This window comes from Microtus pennsylvanicus, chromosome 1, assembly GCF_037038515.1.
Source record: "Microtus pennsylvanicus isolate mMicPen1 chromosome 1, mMicPen1.hap1, whole genome shotgun sequence".
Classification (NCBI taxonomy): domain Eukaryota; kingdom Metazoa; phylum Chordata; class Mammalia; order Rodentia; family Cricetidae; genus Microtus; species Microtus pennsylvanicus.
The window spans coordinates 28,845,564-28,862,448 of record NC_134579.1 but is presented as its reverse complement, the minus strand read 5'-3'; the positions used below and the strand labels follow the sequence as shown (position 1 = coordinate 28,862,448).

Below are 16,885 nucleotides of genomic sequence, written 5' to 3'. Positions count from 1 at the left end.
CTGGAGGGTAAAAATGTTGAGGAAGATGAAGACATTGAAGGCCTGGTTCATGAGGTCTTAGGGGAAGAACAAGGGACCTGTTAGCAACTGTGGCAGAAACTGCTTGTGTTTCATTCTGGTTAATAACTGGTTGCATTCGGTCAACGTCACGAGAACCAGAGCAAGGCTGGATTAAAAAGTCAGGGTCTAATAGGTTTGACAGAGGAGAGTTCAAGCCAAGACAGCATTCATGCTGTGGCTTGGTTACTGTTCAATGATCTCATCAAGGACTACCTGCAAGGAGAGAGATAAAACAAGTGGTCCCAAAGTGTTTTGGGGAGTTGGCCAGAGATGACCATTCAGGCATAGTTTGTAGCTCACTGAATGAATTTATTCCAACTATATGCAGGTATTTGGGGGACCTATGTACATCCTTGAGTGTCCAGAGAATTAGGGTTTTGAAGGCAGAAACCACATCCTGGCATCTCACTTGGCAGCTTGGTGGTGGTGGTAGTGGTGGTAGAGGTGGTGGTGGTGGTGATGGTGGTGGAGGTGGTGGTGATGGTGGTGGTGGTGGTGGCGATGGAGGTGGTGGTGGAGGTGGTGGTGATGGAGGTGGTGGTGGAGGTGGTGGTGGTGGTGGTGGAGGTGGTGGTGATGGTGGTGGAGGTGGTGGAGGTGGTGATGGAGGTGGTGATGGTGGTGGAGGAGGTGGTGGTGATGGTGGTGGAGGTGGTGGTGGTGGTGGTGGAGGTGGTGGTGGAGGTGGTGGTGGTGGTGGTGGAGGTGGTGATGGTGGTGGTGGTGGTGGTGATGGAGGTGGTGATGGTGGTTGTGGAGGTGGTGGTGGTGGTTGTGGAGGTGGTGGTGATGGAGGTGGTGATGGTGGTTGTGGAGGTGGTGGTGATGGAGGTGGTGGTGGTGGAGGTAGTGGTGGTGGAGGTGGTGGTGATGGTGGTGGAGGTGATGGTGGTGGTGATGGTGGTAGTGATGGTGGTGATGGTGGAGGTGATGGTGGTGGTGATGGTGGTGGTGGTGATGGTGGTGGTGGTGGTGATGGTGGTGGTTATGGTGGTGGTGGTGATGGTGGTGGTGATGGTGGTGGTGATGGTGGTGGAGGTGGTGGAGGTGGTGGTGGTGATGGTGGAGGTGATGGTGGTGATGGTGGAGGTGATGGTGGTGGTGATGGTGGTGGTGATGGTGGAGGTGGTGGTGGTGATGGTGGTGGTGATGGTGGAGGTGATGGTGATGGTGGAGGTGATGGTGGTGGTGGTGGTGGTGATGGTGGTGGTGATGGTGGAGGTGATGGTGGTGGTGATGGTGGTAGTGATGGTGGTGATGGTGGAGGTGATGGTGGAGGTGATGGTGGAGGTGGTGGTGGTGGAGGAGGTGATGGTGATGGTGGAGGTGGTGGTGGAGGTGGTGATGGTGGAGGAGGTGATGGTGATGGTGGAAGTGATGGTGGTGGTGATGGTGGTGGTGATGGTGGAGGTGATGGTGGAGGTGATGGTGGAGGTGGTGGTGGTGCTGTCACAGCATGGGCTTCAGGTTAAAGGAACTTCCTTCAGAAGCTGATAGGTGGAGAGACCTACAGCCGGAGAGTCTAAATTGGAGGTCTGCACTGGGTCTCTCACCTTGGAGCTCAGGGAATCTCATGGAAGAGGGGTAGGGAAGGTTACAGGAGTCCTAGGGGATGAGGACACCAGGAGAGCATGCCCCACTGAATCAACTAAGCAGGGCTCATATGGGCTCACAGAGATCGAAGTGGCAAACATGGGGGCCTGCTTAGGTCTGTGCCAGGTCCCCTGTGTACGTGCTACGACTGTTAGCTGGTGTTTTGTGAGCCTCCTAGCAGAGGGAGTGAGGGCATCTCTGGCTCTTTTGCCTGCTGTTGGGAATCTTTTCCACCTTTTGGGTTGCCTTGCCCAGCGTTGATATGAGGGTTTTGTAATTATGTCTTATTATATCCCATTTTATTGTTTGGTTGTTGTCTCTTGGGGGCCTATTCTTTTCTGAAGGGAAATGGAGGGGGGAGCTGATCTGGGAGAGTGGGGAAGTGCAGAGGAGCTTAGCGGAGTGGAGGGAGGGAAAACTGAGATCAAGATATAATATATGAGAGAAGAATCAATTTTCAAGAAGAGGAAGGAGAAGTGGTACCTCACTGTAGAAAATAGATTACGGGGTGGGACTCGGAGGTCTTCTGGCCTCTCCTCTATTTGCACTGTGTTCCTTGGCTTAGAGAGATGGCTCAGTGGCTAAGAACATTTGCTGTTCTCCCAGAGGACCTGGATTGCATTCCTAGGAGCCATGTAACTCTCGCTCTAGGGTATCTGACACCCCTCCAGGTCTCCATGGGCACCCTCTGGTGGCACACTTCCTGACTGAGGATACCACGTGACCAGAGGATTCATCTTTCCCGCCACACACCTGCCGTGATAGACTCTATACCTCCAGACCATCATCCAAAATAAATCTTACTTCTTTTGATTCGTTTCATGCTAGTTATTTGGTCATCATGAGAAAAACACAAACATAAGATACCTATCATATCTGCTGTGCCCTTCTCAGTCAAGGTACGAGGCAGAACCGAGCATTGCGCAGAACAGTCTTGAAGTCCCAACACACAGGAGGCTGAGGCAGGAGGATCATGAGCTTCAGACCAGCCTGGGCTGCACCTGATTTCAAAGACTAAACAGAGAAACGAGATTGGGCAAAGATGGCAAATGTCCCATTTCCTAAAGGAAAGCTCACAGAAACCCCTATCTGGCATTTTCCTAGCCAGCCTGCTGGCAGAGGTTGAAGTGAGTAAGAAGGCTGGCATTTGGATATTTTATTTGTCATTTCCTCTTTTAGCCTCTCAGTATGGAAACAAATTTCTAGTTTCTAAGCTTCCTTTAATGATGTTTTTCCCCTCCATATAGTCCCTTCTGTGAGCGGGTGTATAAACAAGGTAGTCATCTTTGGAGGGTGACATCGAAATCTACAGAATGCTTGAGCCAGGATGATAAGTTGGTGGACACCCAAGTATGACAGCTGCGATGCTGGAGTTCTATGAAATGGCGTTTTGGTACAGCTGACTTTGACAAAAGTGAGGAAAGGGGAGCTGAACAGATACAGACAGAAAGAGACTTCAAAGAACAAGTTTAGTGGGCTAGCGGGATGGCCCAGCAGGGAAGAGGGTGACTCAGTGGGGAAGGGAATGGCTAAGCAGGGAAGAGGGTGACTCAGTGGGGAAGAGGGTGGTTCAGCGGGGAAGAGGGTGGTTCAGCGGGGAAGAGGGTGGCTCAGCGGGGAAGAGGGTAGCTCAGCGGGGAAGGGAATGGCTCAGCGGGGAGGAGCATGCACTACTCTTTCAGAGGACCTGAGTTCGGTTCCCAGCATCCATGTCTAGCAGCTCACAATTGCCTGTAACTCTAGCTCCAGGGGAGCTCAGAAATGAATGTTAGCTCTTCAAACATGGCCCCTTTAGAGATATTACAATCACATTCAGCTTGTTCCCCAGTCTAAAGCATGTTTGACACCGTTCATGAGTGACCACCTTCCCATTCTGTGTCGTTCTCTTTTCAGGAGTTCAAATAGTCACTTTTCCTCCCTAGGAGGTGGGTTTGGCTTTGAGAAAACACTAAAGTTTATCAGACAGTCTCCAAAGATGGCTTTGGAACTTACAAATGAATCATGCCATTGTGATGGGTTAAAAACAGTTTTGCATCTACAACTCCATGCTCTGGCAGATGTGGTCCAGTGCTCTTCTGACTCCTAACTGGCTCTACTAATCTGTTTCTAGGGAGAAGGGCTGGAAGAAACCACCATACACAGGGAGGTGACCGCCCCACAGAGATCACTTTGGAAAAGGACACCTCCCTTGGATGAGATGAGCCTGTGGTTATTAGTAACCACTTTTATGAACTTGACTGAATTCTTGGTTGTAGTGTTTTCTATGAGAAACAAGGTACAAATTCACACTCATAAGTAGCTCTTCATGAGAGAAATTGTATATTGTTGCCTTTCTCGTATGTTTGCCATGTTACTAAAACATACAATGTTGCTGTTTATACAACATAGCAAAGATTGTCTGGTCACGTGTACTCAGTTACCTTTCACGGTGGCAAAGGCAATGGTTGTCTCATCGTCCAGGTCCGCTGAAGTGTATTATTTTATGTTACTAATGTCTGACTTTGGTTCAGCGGTTGGGAGTTGGTACATGTGAGTTCATGTGTTTGTCCCAAGGAGAGAAGGGAGAGATTTCGCTTTGAACATGGAGCAGATTCTCCCCCTAATCTGTGTCTCAGGGTAGCTTGCTGTGCCATCCTTCCTGCCATCCACTCTCAGCTTTGATTCGGCTACGTTTTAGTTTTTTTTTTCTTTTTTTTTTGCCAGGAAATATTTTATTGACAACCAAGGTTATAGCCATAAGAGAGGGAAGCACACAGGACTGCAAACTAAAACCCAACAGCCAGTAATGGTCATTTGGGGCAGGAGCACTGCACCCTGGTGTCCTCACATTCTCCCACCAGTAGACACACAAGACTGGGCATCCAAGGGAGGGGGCAGAAGTTCTGGTGTCCCAGAGCGTGAGAGGATCTGTGATGCTTCATTATGAGCGACAGGGCAAGGAGGTAAAATGGAACCGAGGTTCATCACTGCCCAAGACCTCGTCCTCTAAGAGCCAACACCAGGTGGAGGACTGAACCACCTAGGATCTTGTAATCAGCTGCTGTCTTCTCATCATTCACTTGTTTGCCACCGTAGAGGAGCCTCTGCTGTGGTGGGGGGATGCCCTCTTTCTCTTCCACACGTTCCTTGATTCGCTCCACCTTGTCTGTGGGTTCAATGTTGATCTCGATCTCCTTTCCAGTCAGCGTCTTCACTTTATATTTTTGGTTGTGAGCCTAGCCTTTAACGGCTGAGCCATCTCTCCAGCCCCAGCGTCTTCATTTTAATTAGCGTCTTCCTCCCAGGTTGGGGCTGCAGGCGGCTATAATGCTGCTTCTCTCGCTGTGGTCCTAAGTTTTAGTTTCTCATTGTTGAAATCTTGGCCTCAGTAGGAATGGAGGATGGAGGGCCATCTCACCACCCGTCAGTCTAGGAAAACATGGAAGCCATCTAAAATCAAGTCAAGTGTCTTACAGTGTGCATCTCTCAAACGTCTCCTTCCAAAACTACTATAGCTAGGAAAGACGCACCCTTACAACAGAATAGCACAGCGGGGTGGGTCTTATTTTTTCACACAATTCAGAAAGCCAGGTCTCTGAGAAGTCACCGGCACTGCAACCCCACATCCACCCCCAAGGATCCCACTGTGGGCTTCTGCCCAAGCTGGCACTAGACCTGTGGACTCTGGGCCTTTTTTACTGTGCCAGGCTCTTGTGTGTGTCAACCTCTTGCGCCACACGGCTCTGCTTTGGTAGCTCCAGCTGCAGAAGACGCAGTATGTCTCTGCTTGTGAAGAGCTCACTGCAGGTATCAATGGGGCAGAGACATCAAGGATGGGCACAGGGAAATTCTCTACCGAGCTCACATCCAACAAGAGGCTGTGCCTACTTTCAATATATTTATAAAAGGACCCATGTGCTGTTGACTTAGTCCTTTTGGAGGGTTTGTTTATAGGTGCTGTCATAGAAACTTGAAATGGGAAGATTGCTGAATCAGTATTTATTAGGTAGTTGTACCATACAGGCCAAAGGGAGAGGGTGCATGTATGCCTGCTACCATCAGGGGTTTTAACAAACGTTGCCAATGGATCATGTGTTCCACAGCACTCAGGGCATGAGCACAAAGGAGTTCTTGGAATTCTTCTCAATGAATAGCCACTCTTGATCAGTCATTAGACTATATGTTCACAGTGCTACACCTGACGTTTCAGTGTGTTCCAGTCAGCAATTGGAGAGAAGGATGCTGGCATTCAGAGCAACAGCAAGTGCTTCTTGGGGTCTCACTACTCACCAGACCCTCACAGACTTTCTCCTCACACCACCCCATTGCTTTTCAGGGAAACTTTATAGATTTATATAAATGGTCTCACTTTGTTGCTAAGGAAATAAAGACAAAGAGGGGTTAACTAGTCAGCCTATGGTCATGGATTGTGGACCCAGGTCACCACCTTCTGAGGTTACAGTCATTCTGCTATCCTCACTTTGGACCCTGGCCGGTGGAATGATGGACAAGCGCAAGCCTCAGATCCAGATGTGCACAGAGATCTCCCAGGAACTCGCTGCTGCTGCTCCTGGTCCCTTGTTGCCTCTTTGCCTAGCTTCCTCTTGATTGAGCCCTGCCATCAACTTGTCAGCCACCTACTAGGACCTTCCATTTCCAGTATCTAGATGCCCTTTGATTAGATCGGATGGTCCTGGGTAAGCTGAGTCAAGAGTCAGGCTGCTGGTGACCTCATCCTCAAGACCCAAGCAGGGTGGCAGAATGAGTGGCTGTCCCCGATTTCCTGGCTGTCAGAGCCTAGATCTCCTCTTTCTTATATAGCCTGTGTCTTCAAAGTAGAGCAGTCAACTTCTCTATATTAGTGAAGGTTCTCCAGGGAAACATAATCGATAAGTTATCAACTATCTATAATCTGTATCTGAGAAAGGTATTTACTATAGGATATTGGCTCATACAGTGCTGGAGACCAGCCATGGTGACCCAGAAAAACTGGTGGAAAGTTTAAAACCCCCGAGAGCTGGAGAGCCAATGCTGTTGGCCTTGATGTGAATCTGAAGGCAGGAGAATCAGCAGGTGGACGCTTCAGCTCAGCTCAGTGGAGGTCATTTAGCCGTCCTCTGTTATTTTGTTCTATGCACAATGTCCACCTGCACAGCGGAAAGGCCATCTCCTTACCCAGTCCACCGATTCAAGGGCTAAATTACTTATGGTCCAACTCTCTCAGACACACCTACAAATAACATCTAGGCGGCTCTCTACCCATCTCATGGCCCAGTCAAGAAGACACATAAAATTAGGTTTCACTTGTCTACCTACAAAACAGAATTGATGGATTCAGCCTACTCCTCAGGAAGGACTGCAGATGCCTGATCTAAGATCCATTGAGTAGAAGTCAATCGCCATGGGTGGCCTTTATAATGCTGTCTGCTCCTAGTTCCATCCCCAACGGGATGCCCTAGAGAATGAAATGCATTCTTTGTGCCATCGAAGATCATGATTGTTTTCATGTCATTGAAGAGGGCTTGGTAGTGCACTTGCCAAAATGATCTGTGTTCTTTACTGGCCTTCACTACCAGTCTTACTGACACTGCTCACTATGAAAGAACTTTCCCACAGTTCATTTCAGAGCCCTTTTACCTTCTGTTTTATATATTTTGAATCTATGTTATTAAAATCATCCAAACGTAGTTTTGTTATGTCTTTCTGAATTGATCTATCACCGTCCATTGAGAAATGTTTCTCTTTGCCTCTAGCAATGTTTCCTGCCTGGAAATCTACCTTCAGAGCTAATCTTGTACTCCTTGGTTGAATGTTAGTGTAGCATCTATTTTTAATCTATTTACTTTCAACATGCTTGTGTTTATTGTATTTTGTAACTGTATTTTTAAAAAGCTAATCTGATAATCTTTACTATTTCAAATATTTTTATTGAAGTATGATTCACATACCATAAAATTCACTTGAAGATGTAAAATTTAGTCCTTAACTATATCCACAGAATTTTGCCACTAAGAAAACTATATAAATTTAGGTCTTTTCTAGCTCTGCTAAAACACTTTGAATGAAAGTAATTTAGGGAGAAAATATTTATTTAGCTCACACTTCATCATTGAGGGAAGTCAAAGAAGAAACTCAAGAAGCAGAAACCATGGTAGAAGGTGTCTTACTTGCTGGTGGGCAGATTCCTGATTAATTAGATTCTTTATACATCCCAGAACCACCTGCCTGGGAATGGTGCTGCCCACAGGGGCCTGGAAACATCTATATCAACTATTAGTACAGACAGTCTCCCCATAGACATGCCCACAGGCCCCTCTGCCCTGGGAAATCCCTCAACTGAGACTTCCCCTCTCAGGTGACCCTAGGTTGTCAAGATGACAGTTAAAACCAAGGAGGACAAGATGATTTGCATAACTTCTTAAATCTCACACCCTTTAGCACCCACTGGTCACTTCCCATCACCTCTAATCAGCACTGATCTGATGTGCCTTTATCCAGTGTGGATTTGTTTATTGTGGGTGTCTCATATAAATGTAGACATGCGTCACCAAGTCATAGTTTAGAGTATCAATACTCCGCACGTACATTGGAGTTGTTTCTGATTTGGGCGGGTATGAAAACGAGTGCCAGAAACATTCCGCTATCAAGTTGGTGTGTGTGCAAGCTCTCACTCCTTTTCAGGGGTGTGTTTGAATGGAACCGCTGGGCCGTTTGGCTAGTCTACGTGTGCCATTCTGAGGAGCGACTGGGTAGTTTTCCGAGTTACTGCTCCACAGCCTACCCCCATCAGCGGTGCCGGAGGATTCCAAGTTCCCACATCCTAGCCCACACGTGGTATGGGCTGTCTTGATTCTAGCCGCGCTGTGGGTGTGAAGCGCTGTCTATTGAGGTTATGGATTTGCATTTCCCTAATGACTAATAGTATCGAGCATCCTTTCAGATGGTGCTCATTCCTATTCTGCAAGTTGTCTTCCCATTTCTCTTGGTGCTGTTCTTGAAGTACAAACGGTTTTAATTTTGGTAGAATATAATTTATTTTTCTTTTGTTATCATCTTGGTGCAAATCCAGGAAATTACTGCCCAACTCAAGACCAAGGTTTAACTTTTATGCCAGGAGGATGGTTCACTGAAGCAATCTTGGCTACGCTGAGATGTCGGAGTATCGCTTCCTGCTTGTTATGATCTGGTTGTCTCAGCAGTGAACTGAAAAGACAGTTTCCCTATTGAGTGATCGTGGGCTCCTGTTATGAACAAATTGATCACATATGTGCATTTTTATTCTTGAGCTCCCAGTTCTGTTCATTGATACATTGGCCTAGCCTTACATAGTAACAGACTGTTCCGAAATTGGAAATGGGATTCTCTAAGTTTGTTCTTTTCTAACTTGTGTTAGCTATTCTATGTCCTTTACCTCTTCATAAGGATTTTAGGATCATATTGTCAATTTCTTTTTTTTTTTAAGGGAAGGCAGGAAGCTAGGTTTTTGATAGATACTGCACAGACCAATTTGGTTCTTAAAACTTTTGTGTGTTTACCGTAAACAACATGATGCTTCAGTGTACGCAGTGAATTACCTGCCGTGGTACATGGACGTGCCCATCATCTCGAGACACTTTAAACCTAGTGCCTTAGCCGATTTCTAGCACACAAAGTAGTAACTGTAGCCCTCGTGCCATGCATCGGGTACTGGACTTACCTTGCACACTTGCGTCTCTGTACCCTTTCTCTGTTCTTTTGCCCACATCTTTTTAAAGTCTGAACACTATTATGTCACACACACACACACACACACACACACACACACACACACGCACCCCACAAGTTCTTTACCAGTTCATCCACTGAGGACACTTACCTTGTTTCTTTGTCTTGGCTGGAGTGAAAAATGCCACAGTAGACACTGGAGTGCAGTCCTTGCCTTCCTGTTTAAACATGGCCCGCGTTCTTTCTGCCACTATGATGGCATCTAGGGGATTCTCTAGGCTCTGTCTTCCTTCTCACTTTAGGGGTGCTGGGATTAGAGATGCCATTGCCTGTGGCTTTAATATGATTTCCAGGTTCACAAACTCAAGTCACCAGGCTTTGTTGTCAAGCGCCTTTCCCTGCTGAATCACCTCCATGGCTCCTGCGGAGATTACTTTAAAGCCCTACTACTTGGTGCTTCTTTGGCTGTTCATCATTTTTGGGCCTTGAAACACCTTGACTCAGTTTCCCTCACTTCTACCTCCTGCACTACACCCTATTTACATATATAGGAACAGTGCAATGGTTATTGGATTCAATGAGTAGACATTTAGTTTATCATATAGCCATCATTTCTATTGCCCTTGATTTGTTCATACAATTTTTCCTTTAAAGAAATCTCTTTAGTGTTGTTCTCGTGTAAGCATGCTGGCAGACATTAGAAAATTCCCTTCCTCTCACTCACTTTTAGTTTTATTTATTTTTTTTCTGGGTGTAGATTTCTCCGTTGACATTTTCTGTTAGTACCGTAAAGATGACATATGCCCTAGTCTGCTCAACTGCTATAACAGAATGTCAGAAACTGGGTGGCTTAAATGACAGGCATTTAATTCTCATAGCTCTGAAGGCTGGGGAAACACAGGGTCAGGATTCTAGCCAATTTGGTCCTTGTTGAGGGCTCTTTTCTCAGCTTGCAGACAGACACCTTTTTGGCCGTATCCTCGTGTGTCGGAGAGAGAGATGATTTATCTCTCCTTGTATGAGGTTACTTATTTACAAAGGCTCCATTCTCATAATCGCTTCTCAAAAGCCACTGTGTGAGGTTAGGGCTCCAAGCTATGGAGTGGAGACACAGACATTAAGTTCAGAACAGCACTTACCATAACATAACAACACTTAGCATAACATAACAGTTCCATTATGTTTGTTAAATAATGGTTTCACATATTTGTACTCTTTGGAAGGTCGTATATTGTTTTCCTGGACACTTGAAAAGATGTTTCTATTTGTGTTTGATTTTAGCACTTTAGTCTTCTGTGCCCAAGTTATTGTTTGCTCTTTCTTCGTTCTGCTCAGTTTGTGGGGCTTTGTGAACTGTGCTTTGTGGTTCCTAAGTCAATGAAAGTCCTTGTCCTTCATCGTTCCACGTGTGGGAGCTCTTCTGCCATGTGTGTGCCTTTCCGTGCTTCCCGCGTGTGTCTCAGAGTCAGGGTGCCCTGGGCTCCCTGCTGCTCATCTGACCCGTGTTCAGTCTGCCATCCCACTCAGAGCGTGGTTTTCAGTTTAGACATTATAATTTTTAATTTTATAATTTCCACTGTGTTTTTAAAGTTGATTCCAGTTCTCTGGCAAACATCTCCATGGTGTAGCATAATATTTGAATAAGTCAATGAGATAGTTTAAAATCTGTGTCAGATCATTTTAATCTAGGGAACCTCTCAGGACACTCTCTACTTGTTTATTGGTTCTGGCTTTTCTTTCTTTAATGTTTTGCATAACTGAGGCTGAATGACGGATGTTATAGATAATGAGTAAGCTATAAAGCTCGGCATGGTTTACCTGGAGAGGATCTGCTTGGCTCTGTTGGGCAACGGAAGGGAGGAGCACTCATCCAACTGGGACTGAGAAAACTCAAGATTGTCTTCAGCTGCCCTCATCAGGATTGTTCTAGAATGAGATCACGTCTATAGCTCCTTCTTATCCACGAGTCAGAGCCTTGTGACACCATCATAAGCTTCTCTCTCTTTTCTGGTTGTTTTAGTTTGGCTTCCTCCTGTCTCCCCCATGGAGAAGAAGGGGCTCTGTAGTAGAAAGTTTGGTGCTGGGAGCTGCGGGGATAGCTGTCAGTAAAGTATAGCTGCGTCGTCATTGAAACCTGAGTTTTAGTCTGTGAACTCACATTTTAAAGGTCATGGGCATGATTGCACAGCTTGCAATACTTTTTGCTTGGGTGAGGCAGGGACGGAAGGATCTCTGAGGCTCACTGGTCAAGCAGCCTACTCTTTGTACTGAGTTCCTGGCCAAGACAGTGGGAGATACCATCTCTCTCTTTTAAAACTTTATTTTATGTGCATTGGTGTGAAGGTGTCAGATACCCTGGAACTGGAGCTACAGACAGTTGTGAGCTGCCATGTGTGTGCTGGGAATTGAACTCGGGTCCTCTGGATGAGCAGCCAGTGATCTTAACCACTGAGCCATTTCTCCAGCCCTAGGAGATCCAATCTCAAAACCAAAAGCCAACAAAAATAACAACAAAAAAAGGTAGATGGCATGTGAGGAATGACTCCCAAGGTTATCCCCTAGCTTCTAAATGTGGGCACACACGGGCGCCCATACAAAGGCACACATGCAACGACAGAGAGCAAGAAGAGTTGGCCCCCTCAAGACCTGTCTGCTCTGTCCCAACACTCCAACTCCTGTCTCTCACAGCAGGGAGCTTCTATAAAGCTCTGTTGGTTTTTCAGCCTCATAGGAAGTCTTTGAGCACTTCCAGGAGGGGCTATCATGAGGAGTCTGGTCTTCTTCCACCGCCTTCTTCCTTTCGGGGTCAGCTGACTCAAGCCCTGCCAGCATTCAAAGCTCCTTCAAAGCCCTGCACATCTTCAAGCTGGGGAGGTTTTTTTTTTTTTTTTTTTTTTTTTGGAAACACATCCTTTTAGTGTTTATTTTTCTGGGAGCACTGACCTGTTAAGAAGTTACTCCATAATAGCTGCAAGTAAGTTGGCTTGGATTTATTATTAATGACTTGGATCTTAAAGAAGTTTTAGGTTCACAGCAAAACTGAGCAAGAAAGCAGCAAGAATTCCCAGGTGGCCCCTGTCCTGAAGAAAGTGCCTCCCATTATCAGTCTGCTCTGCCACCCAGGCCTACGCACTATAGACAGACGGCACACTCTCGTCAGCACAGCCAAACCCCAAACTCCAGGTGCATTTTACTGTTTCTGGCAAATGATATCTCACTTAGTTAGTTATTTGTTTATCTAAAGCTTTGCTTTCTAAGGATTTAATTAATTATTTGGTATACATGTGTGTCTGTCTGCTTGAGTTTATGTACACCGCATGCATGAAACAGTTCACAAGGGCCAGAAGTCACAAGTTCTTGTGAGATGCCATGTAGCGGCTGGGAACTAAATCCAGGTCCCCTGAAAGAGCAGTAAGAACTCTTAGACACTTAGCCTTCTTCTCAGGCCCTTATTTTATTTTGAATTTTGTGTGCGTGTTCTGTCTCTGTATGGGCAGTGAATACAGGTGTGAATACAGGTGCCTGCGCAGGTTAGAAGAGGATGCTGGGCCCCTTGGAGCCTGCATTACATACCACTGGGAGCTGCCTGATGTGGGTGCTGGGATTGAAGTTGGGTCCTCTGGAGCTGAAGAGAGAGCTCCTAAACCTGAGCTATCTCTCCAGCTCCCCAGTTTATTTTTTTCCCCAAATAAACTTTGTTTAAAAACTAAATATAAGGAACTGGAGAGATGGTTCAGCATTTACGTACATGTACTGCTCTTGCAAAGGCCTGAGTTCAGTTCCAAGTTCTCATATTAGGAGACACACAATGCCCCATCAGTACAGTTCAAGGGAACAAGATGCCTTTGTCTGGCCTCTGTGGGCACTGCACTCATGTGCACGAACCCATTTTCAAACATACACACATGTGGAACATTATTTTAAGGTGTGTTACATTTGTTTATGCTGTGAAACATTTGTTTTAACAATGCAAAGATGTGTTGCATTCTTTTATGTTGTGTTTGTTTAACTCTGTGAAGCTGTGTTACTTTGCCTGCCTAAAACACCTGGATGGTCTAATAAGGAGTTGAGTGGCCAATAGAAAGGCAGGAGAGAGGATAAGTAGAGCTGGCAGGAAGAGAGAGAAAAAAATCAAGGAGCAAGATCAAGGAGAAGAAACCAAAGCAAAAGGAGAGGAGGACAGTAGGAACCAGCCACCCAACCACTCAGCCGGCCATGGAGTAAGAGTAAACGTAAGACATACAGAAGTAAGAAAAGGAAGAAGGCCAGAGGCAAAATGTAGATGGGATAATGTAAGTTAAGAAAAGTTGGCTAGAAACAAGCCAAGTTAAGGGCGGACATTTCTAAGAAAAATAAGACTCCACTTGCCATTTATTTGGGAGTTGGGTGGCTGGGTCCCCCAAAATAGCCAAGAGTAAAAACCTACAACAATACACATGCATGCACACATGCATGCACATACTCATGCTCACAGTTTCCCAGAATTTCGGTGGATGTAAAATTAGCAAAGACAGCTCTGAGAGTTGGTCTTTACACCTCACCATCCTTCCCCACCACTGACATTGCATCTCCATGGAACATCCGTAGAACCAAGACAAACAACAGTGGCACCATGCTCCTAAGGAACCTCCTGACTTGACATGCAGTTTTGTGAGTTTCTTTGTTAAAATTCCTTATCTGTTTTAGGATCCAGTGTAGGACCCTGCCTTGTATGTGGCTGTTGGGTTTCATTTGGCTCTCTCTTTTTTAGGGAAAAGGGGTTTGAGACAGGGTTTCTTTGTGTAGTAGCCCTGGCTGTCTTGGAACTTGCTTTGTAGACCAGGCTGGCCTCCAACTCACATTGATCTCACAGAGATCTGCCTGCCTCTGCCTCCCAAGCACTGCGATTAAAGGTGTGCACCACCACCACCACCACCCAGCTTCACTTGACTCTCTTACAGGACACAGTTTCCTTTACTGAGTGACACTGAGTTTGGGGAAATATTGAATTGATATTTTATAGACTGAATCTCGGTTTGGCTTCATTTGATATTTTTATGTCCACAATAAGGCTATGACATTTTTAAAATAAAAAAAAACATCACAGGGGTGAATTGTTTTTTACAGTAGAATCATATTGTAGGGACATATTATCAGTGCATACTCCAGCCTTGACCATTTAGCCAGGGCAGCGTCCATAGGAGTTTCTACCGTGAACTAACTATCTTTCTTTCTTTCTTTCTTTCTTTCTTTCTTTCTTTCTTTCTTTCTTTCTTTCTTTTCTTCTTGTTGGAAGCAAGCTCTGCAGTCCAACCCACACTTCAGCAAAGGAGTTGATGAAGGTAACTGGTCCCTTTTTTTGAAAGCAGATACAGAAAGGACGCCCAAAGTCATAACCTTTGCCTGGGCTGACCTGCCGAAGCTGAGGCTCCAGACTCCTTAGAACCAGGTCTAAGAATTAGTCTCCCAGAACTATGAGCCTTCTTGCTTCTTTAACTGTTTTCCAAAGGGATGAAAAAGAACCAGAAGGGATAATGGAAGATGTGGGATGCTTGCAAGATACAGGAAGACTCACCAGGAGAACTGGGTAATTCGCTTGTAAATGTATCTGTTGCCTCGGGGCTCTATCTAGCCAGCAACACAGTGAAGTGGAAATTTGGCAAACGTGATCATTAATTATCTAATTTCGCTGTTTATTCCAATCAAGTTCATTGGTTAGCTGCCAGGCTTCCTCCACGCTTTGCGTTGCTCAGGGATAGCGAAAGGGAAGGAGATTAAGCCATACATTGGATTCTTTTATGCAGAGCTGATGTAAATCTCTTCAAGGAATTGGTATTTGGCCTTTAAGGTACTGTAAGATAAAACTTTTCCTGTATTTTTTTTTCCAAAATGACAGAAGAGGCTCTGCAGGGTTTCTGGGTCCATTAACTCTCTTGGAGCCTGAGATGAAGCCAATTCTTCACTCTTAGACTCCCCAATATTATTGTCCAAGGATTCCACAAGATGAGTTTAATAGCAGTAGCAAAACTCCTGGAGGAGTGCGGGGGTGGCATTCAGCTCATTTCAGGAGCTTTGTGTCGTGTAGAATCTTTGTGGATATGCTTTCCCATTCCTCCGTTCATTTTGTTCCTTGTGGGGATGTGCCAGGCACTGCACTGCGTACAGCAGAGATAAAGGTGACTGATAAGGAGCCTTGCCCAGAGACGGTCCATGGTTGGAGAGCAGGCCCTGGAGATTTAGAGTGTCACTATAGATGATTGACATGATGATAGAGGCCATCAATAATACGAGTGTTAGCAATGTGGAGTAAAGGACGTTTGCTTGGATGGGTTGTGGAAGATTTGGTAGGGAGTTAGATGTTGAAACAGACAGATGGCTGTAAATAAGACCACTCTGTGTCTGAGAGCTGATAAGAGGTTGAAAGGAAAAGGTGGTCTAGGCATGCTAACAGCATCTGCAGCGACATACTAAGCAATGAGTCTTTTGGGGTGCCTGCAGCACCTAGAGTCTGAGATGATGGCGGGAAGGTGGGCTGAGGATGCAGAGGGTGTAGAGGACAGACAGAGTCTTCCTGTCAGTGGGAGGAAAAGCCTCAGCGGATGCTGAAGAAAGAGAACTGTTCAATCATCTTTAAACAGCCACCCCAAAGGCCAGAGAAGAGCAGAACCCCTAGAAGCAGCTACAGTTGCTGCAGACCCAAACTCAAAGCTAGACAGTTGCCAGATAGCTTCAAAGTAGGCAAGACAGGAATGTCTTTCTTGAAGTGTTGTTGATAGAACAAGAAACAGTGTCTGTAGAGTGCCTACAACACTATCCATGGTGTCTGCTGAGTGCCTACAACAGGGTCCACAGTGTCTGCTGAGTCTCTATAACAGGATTCATGGTGTCTGCTGAGTGCCTGCAATATGATTCAGCATCTGTCGTCATGGCTGGGATGGGGATGCTAGAACACACTGGAAATTAGAAGGGTTTTCCAGTGAGACAGTCTTGGGTTCTGATCTTGGTTTTGCTTCCCTTGCCATGTTTCTTAAACTTAGCAAACCCATTTTCTTGCAGGGAACCAACCCTTTAATCAAAAAACAGTGTTAAGAAATATCTCTATGCAGTCCTGTGTTCATGGAACAATCTAGGACACTATACTTTATCCATCTGGCATCCATATACATCTCTTTTAAACACTAGTTCTTCCAAATAAGGACAATGCAATGCTTTCACCTAACATGAAGCACAACTACCCTGAGTAACAATAACATTATTCCTCTTCTGCAAAGAAAACATACACTCTCTTCTTACCCGTGATGTGGGATTCCCCTCTGTATGCTGTGAATACCATTGGTTAATATAGAAACTGGCTTGGCCTATGATAGGGTAGAGCTAGGTGGGAAAAACTAAACTGAATGTTTGGAGAAAGGAGGTAGAATCAAGAAGAAGCCATATAGCCCCACCAGAGACAGACGCTGGAACTTTACCTGTTAAGTCACAGTCATGGTGATACACAGGTCAATGGAGATGGGTTAGTTTAGGATATAAGAGTTAGCCAGAAATACGCTTAAGCTATTGTCCAAACAGT

The 16,885-nt window shown here is 45.7% G+C and overlaps 1 protein-coding gene across 1 annotated transcript; it reads right to left on the bottom strand.

Annotated features, from left to right (window-relative positions):
* Positions 1-4,324: 4,324 nt before the first annotated feature.
* On the bottom strand, positions 4,325-9,566 carry LOC142843942 (ubiquitin-like protein NEDD8). Its single transcript, XM_075962478.1, has 2 exons — positions 9,488-9,566; positions 4,325-4,846 (listed from the first exon to the last, which is right to left on the bottom strand). Exons 1-2 carry the CDS (start codon positions 9,564-9,566, stop codon positions 4,617-4,619), a joined length of 309 nt encoding a protein of 102 aa, XP_075818593.1. The 3' UTR covers positions 4,325-4,616.
* Positions 9,567-16,885: the final 7,319 nt, after the last annotated feature.